This window comes from Lolium rigidum, chromosome 7 (genome assembly GCF_022539505.1).
Source record: "Lolium rigidum isolate FL_2022 chromosome 7, APGP_CSIRO_Lrig_0.1, whole genome shotgun sequence".
In the NCBI taxonomy this organism is placed as follows: domain Eukaryota; kingdom Viridiplantae; phylum Streptophyta; class Magnoliopsida; order Poales; family Poaceae; genus Lolium; species Lolium rigidum.
The window spans coordinates 65,787,381-65,793,380 of NC_061514.1; the positions used below are offsets into that span (position 1 = coordinate 65,787,381).

The 6,000-nt window shown below is 53.2% G+C and overlaps 1 protein-coding gene across 1 annotated transcript; it reads right to left on the bottom strand.

Annotated features, from left to right (window-relative positions):
- Positions 1-371: 371 nt before the first annotated feature.
- LOC124676085 (protein DETOXIFICATION 49-like) lies at positions 372-2,476 on the bottom strand. Its single transcript, XM_047212168.1, has one exon. It carries the CDS (start codon positions 2,254-2,256, stop codon positions 574-576), a length of 1,683 nt encoding a protein of 560 aa, XP_047068124.1. The 5' UTR covers positions 2,257-2,476; the 3' UTR covers positions 372-573.
- Positions 2,477-6,000: the final 3,524 nt, after the last annotated feature.

Here is a 6,000-nt window from a genome sequence, read left to right on the forward strand (position 1 = left end):
CAATTAATAACAGATGGCTACCTACAAGTCAGACCGCAGTCACAGATCACGTGCTACACAAACTGATTCCTTTTTTCTCCGTGGCCGTGGGCATCTGAAGAAGAATTTGATGGCCGACGGCTGCGGTGCGCAAGCATGAATGGCGGGTCCCTTCCAGGATGGTCTAGCGAAGCCACCGTCCGTGCGACTGGCGTTTTGGCCCATGCCTCCTTGCGCGCGCCGGCGACCGGGTCGTCACGCGGCCGGCCGGCCGGCCTCCCTGGACCAGACACCGACCCGCCCGGCTGGGGAGCAAAAGCGAAACAGTGAACGGATTGTTCCTCTTCTTCAATTCTGTCTGAAAACTTCCTGATGTTTTCCGTACGTCTCCGTAACACTACTAGCAATCATCTTCATCATCAGTAAATAAAATCTTTACAATGGGCTCCCTCGCTCGCTCGCTACACTAGCAAATGCGGAACAAAATTGGCACCCTGTCAGCCAGCACGCCTCTTTCCTCGAGAAAGAAAGAAAAGAAAGAGGGTACTGTAGTAGAACACAATTAACGCACGCGCGCGCGCGCGCGGGTAGCTCTCAGCACCGATCTTCTGCTGCGTCGAGAAGCAGGCGCGACTTCTCGTCTGCGCCGCCGCCGACTTTCGGCTCGTCGTCGGCTGCCGCCGCCGGCGACCCGGTGAGCTGCTTCGACCGCTTGGCCTCGGCGGCCCAGTCGGTGCGGCCGATGACCAGCAGCATGCGCACCATGCAGGTGGCCTGCGCCGCCAGGAGGCCGAACCAGAGTCCCGTGAAGTCGTAGTGGAACCAGAATGCCAGCACGAGCGCCACGGGCGTGCCCACCAGGTAGAAGGACCGGAGGTTGATGCTGGCGGCGTCCTTGGGCCGCGCGCTGCCGCGCAGCACGCCGCACCCGGTGGTCTGCGGGCAGTTGCCCAGCTCGCAGAGGCCCAGGATCGGCAGCACCGACGCCGTGAGCGCGACGATCGCCGGGTCCGCCGTGAACATGCTGGCCCACACGTCCCGCACCAGGAACGCGAAGATGGAGGCGAAGGCCCCGAACGCGAAGCCGAGCATGATCCCCGACGTGGCGGCGCGGCTGGCCTCGTCCGGCCGCCCCGCGCCCAGCTCGTTGCTGACGCGGGTGGAGACGCCGAAGCTGAGGGAGGAGGGGAAGATGTAGATGAGCGAGGTGGTCTGGATGAGGATGCCCATGGACGCCACGGTGGCCTGCGGGTTGAGCAGCAGCCCGCAGAGCAGGATCATGATCTCGTACCACCACCACTCGAGGCACACGCTCACGCAGCTGGGTACCGCTAGGGTCACCAGCTCGCCCCAGCCGCAGAAGCTCTCGGCGGAGAGCGCGAAGCCGCCCGTGCGCCTGTGGATGCCAGTGAAGAAGATGTAGCCGAGCAGCAGGAGGAGCAGGTTCAGGTTGGCCAGCACGGACGCCATTGCCACGCCCTTGATTCCCAGCCCGAGGACGGTGACGAGCACGTAGTTGATGGGGAGGTGGATGGCGATGGCCAGCGCGGCGCAGACGGTGAGCGGCAGGTTCACGGACTGCATCCTGAGGTATATCCGCACCGGGTGGAGGAATGCCTGGAGGAGGAGGTCGGGCAGGGACGCGAGAATGTACGTCTCGGCCACCGCGGCGATGGCGGCGTCCTGGCCGCAGAGGAGGAGGAGGGGGCGCATGTGCATCCACAGCCCGCCGATGGGCACCGCGGCGGCGATGAGGAGCAGCACCGTCCGCTGCACGGTGAGGCCGATGAGCGAGTGGTTGCCGGCCCCGAACGCCTGGCCGCAGATGGGCTCCATGCCCATGGCGAGGCCGGAGAGCACCGAGTAGCCCGTGATGTTGGCGAAGCCGATGGCGAGGGAGCCGCCGGCGAGGGCCAGCCCGCCGAGGCGGCCGAGGAAGAGCATGGAGATCATGGAGCGGAGGTAGAGGAGGAGCCCCGTGAGGATCATCGGGAATGCGAGGGCGAGGATGGAGCGCGCCTCGTCCTGCGCCGCGGTGGCGGACAGCGGCGGCATCATGGGCATCGCGATGCCCAGGGACACGGACCAGGCTTCCTTCACCGCCTTGGCGAGCCGGCCCGGCGGCTTGCACGTGAGCACCGGCGCCGCCTCGTCCGCGGCCACCGGGATGACGACCTCCCCGGCCGCTTTGTCGAGCAAGGGGGCGACGATGAGGCAGCAGCCATGCGACGAGTCATCTGCCGTGGCGCCTGAGCAGGACGTGGCGGTCGTCGTCATGGCGGAAAAACAGAGGAGAGTGCTCTGCTCCTGCTCGTGCGTGCGGTTTCGATCGCGGGGAGATTTACGGCGTTGCGCGGGTAACAGCCGGGCAATTTACGGCGTAGTGATGAATCAAAGTAGTAGGCGGATTTATTGTAGGGAGAGAGAGAGAAGGGGCGAGCGTTTTGTCCCCCCGACGGAGGCGAGGTTTGTTTGGTTGGTGGAGCTGTGTGTGCAGCGCGCGGGGGATTGGGAAGCGCGGCGGAGCACTTTATATAGGCGGGCAGCTGCCCAGAGGAGACGGGAGGAAGGCTCGGCATCGGCATCGGCTAGCTGGGTATCGCTGCTGCCTCGTGTGTTTATGCCTTTTTCTCCCACTCTTTTTGACGCTTCCTGCTTTGGGTGGCCTTTGTCGTTGTTCCTGTATCCATCAACTCTGAAGCCGTCCGTGTGAATTATCTTCCATTTCTTACTTGTACCTGCACCTTCAACACCGCCATTAATTTAGACACCCATTAATTTAGACACCCACTTCTGCTGCATGTACTTAGACTAGTTACAATGGGAAGTATCATATACTAATCTTATATATATAATACTATTTTATGATACAACACCACAATGCATAGTATCATTAATTAATATCATAATTTTATTAAATTTAATGTTTTGTAAAATCTCAATGCAAATATGTGTACATGATGTGTTTGCCACTAAAATTTCTAGTTTTACGTGTTATGATACTAGTCTCACCTCTCTCCTCATTAATTGATGTGCCACATAAGATTTTTGCCTACATGACATGCATGATACTACCTATGATACTCCCATTGTGGGTAGTCTTAGGCCATCTCTAGCGGTTAAGTAAACAACCCCCTCCCCCCTAGTTTTGGTTTCTTGGTCCATGTCTGTATGCCGGCTCCACCTCGCCTCACCACCCTCTTGTTTGCCGCAAGGTGGTCTGCTGCGGTGCCGCTTAGGAGACCAACACGACCGCGTGCCTGCTCGCCAAGGCTTGAACCTCGACAACCATGAGCTGTCTCGTCGCGCTGGGCGGTCCCGAACGATGAGAGCAGACCCCAATACACATAAGTGACGTTCGGGTCATCGTCGAGGTTCACACCCACCTACGCGGCAGCATCGTCGAGTTGCACGACCACCATTGCAGCATGCACCACCACCAGCGCTGCCTGCTTGCGTCGGTCTGGGTCCTCAACGTTGTCGCCCGTGCCAATATCTCCACCTTTGTTGCCGCCTCAGCCCGCTCTACCTCCTCCCACACTGCCTCTTCCCGTGTCACGGCCTCTGCCTTCTCCCTTAGCCCCGCGATGTACAGCCCGTACTGCTCCTCGCGCTGCTGTTGCTCAATGTACATCGTGCTCTCCATCACGTCGTACGCCTTCGTCATGGCGTGCTCGACCATGTCGGCATTGTGTGGGAAGCAGGTGCGCCATTTCGCTAAGGTGGATCCAGGCGGAGTTGTGGTCTGCCATTGGTGCTTGCTAGCTCTAGCATGTCGTCCACCGCCGCGGCGCCATCCCTCTATATAGCCACGGTCCAGGGCGGGAAACCAGCAGCCACGTGGAATGCTAGCGGGGCAGTTGGTCGACGGGACATGTAGTCATTAATGCGATGATGTCCATGACGGTGAAAAAAAAGGAAAATGCGTCGACCTGCTAGGTTTGCTCCCCTTCCAAACGGACAAGGGGAGGACGCAACCGTATTTCTGCCCATAGGACGACCATATGCACTTATACCAGCAATAAATTTTCTTTTCTTCATCAACTTTTTTTTTTGTCCCTTGCTTCGGTTACATACTTTCTCCTTACTAGCGTCACTGGTTTGAGGCGATAAACCATGTTGACACAAGTAGTTAATTTCATTAAACATTGTCTTTGTCGGTTATTCAAATTTTACAAAGAGGGGTTGCCAAAGATTCTTGACCGGATGGATACATTTTGTCATGACCAGGACATAACTCTACCTCAAAGACATGGCATATCAACAAAACTGGACCACAGGCATGGCCATAGAAAATTGATCTTCACACATGCAGGCCCGCGCAAGGTTTGAGTGGTTCACTTGTTTGTGCTTGACCTACAACCGTTATGCTGAAAAACTAAAAACGGACTCTTCCAACTTATTCAGGAAATGTCGTTGAAGAGCTTTGCTGCTCACGAATTGGCATCGATGCCACCCTGTGCAGCTTATTTTACTATACTAGAGAGGACATTGCTACAATGTCTGCTTTGAGTTGAACATAGCTGTTACATGGTCGATCTGGTGCGTCCTGGCGGCGTCGGCGGTAGACCTGACGAAAACTATATGGATCTCTGCTTTGTAGATGGCTCGATGGTTTGATGTTGTTGACGGCTTCTAGACCGTTTGCACCAGAGGTGATCGATGTGGCTTTGCTGGACCGAATGTGTGCTCCTAGTTCATCATAGGGTGACCGGATGATGCTGTCTGGTGGGGATTTTTTTTTGTTGATCTCAAAACATAAGAACCTGATGGCATGATCTTTCATGTTGTTGGGTTTGTAGGTTTTGCTCCCTCCGTTCCATTTCAGTTTACATTTTAGAAAAAAAATCAGATAAATTAGTAGTGTATTTATTAGTTCTACTTTCAACCAATTCAAGCTATATTGAAAATAGGACATCCAATAGATAAAGTAGAACCGCTTCGTTTTCTATGTTTTTGTTGACTAAAAGTTAAAACGTAGATTAATTCACAACAAATTTTAGGTCTAAAATATAGAGCATTTCAGAATGGAGGGAGTATGTGCAGGTAGCTTCAGGTTGTCTTGATGTTTGCTTTTGCCACACCTTTGTCAAATAAAATATAAATTATAGCCGTATATACATCCCTTCGATGCCCAGGATGAGATCTAAACATCTTTTTTTAAAACAAAATGACCCTTAATATCGCATTTAACTTTACCCTCCGACCTCTATGGTCAACTCATACTGTAATGGCTTCTTCTATACAAAAATCCTGAAGGGTGCGTTGACAACCACCATTGCAGGCTTAAAAGAGAAGAGACAAACAAAGTCCACTGCAGGCTGTTTATTAGCACTGTACTATAAACAGCTAGATTTTGAGGTCAACTTGATAATATCGACTCAACATACTAAAGTCTGCGCAAATTCAAAATTTGGCATAGCAGCATCACACCATATCTCGTCGTCGTGCAGGCTGCAGCTAACGGAAGGGGACTAAAATACGAAGTGCACTATCATAATGCCCGTTTGATAAAACAATGGGGCCGTCTTGGTTTTTTTTGTATACCCATCTGTTGTTCTGTCATCTTGTACTTGTTAATAGCAAAATACGTACAGCTTTAATGTACACTGAAAAGGGATATTCTAAAAAAAGGTAGCAAATAGAAAAGTACAATTTTGCTATGGCTCGGTTTAGTTGATAGAATTTGATGCGCCTTCGACCAATACTAGAATTTGGAGGAGAGACACAACGTAATTGAATATACTAGCTAGATGCAAACGAACAGTTTGATATGTTAAGGATGATTCGATCGGCCGGTAAAGGCCGTGATAAATCATAGGAGCATCTCCAAGAAGCAGTTTTAGACCACATGTCCCTAGTGGGCTTAAACCCCTGTTTGGACAAGCTAGTCGTCTGTCACCCCGGTTTTATTAGAATTGACTTTGAGTCTCTAACATACTGCCAACCCGTCGTAGCAAAATAGCAATGCTGATGGGCGGTTATATCGCCAGACGTTAGTGCGGATATCAGGAGTAGAAA

Bases quoted from the DNA above. Each gene is read 5' to 3' on its own strand.
- LOC124676085 (XM_047212168.1), bottom strand. From the start codon at position 2,256: ATGACGACGACCGCCACGTCCTGCTCAGGCGCCACGGCAGATGACTCG.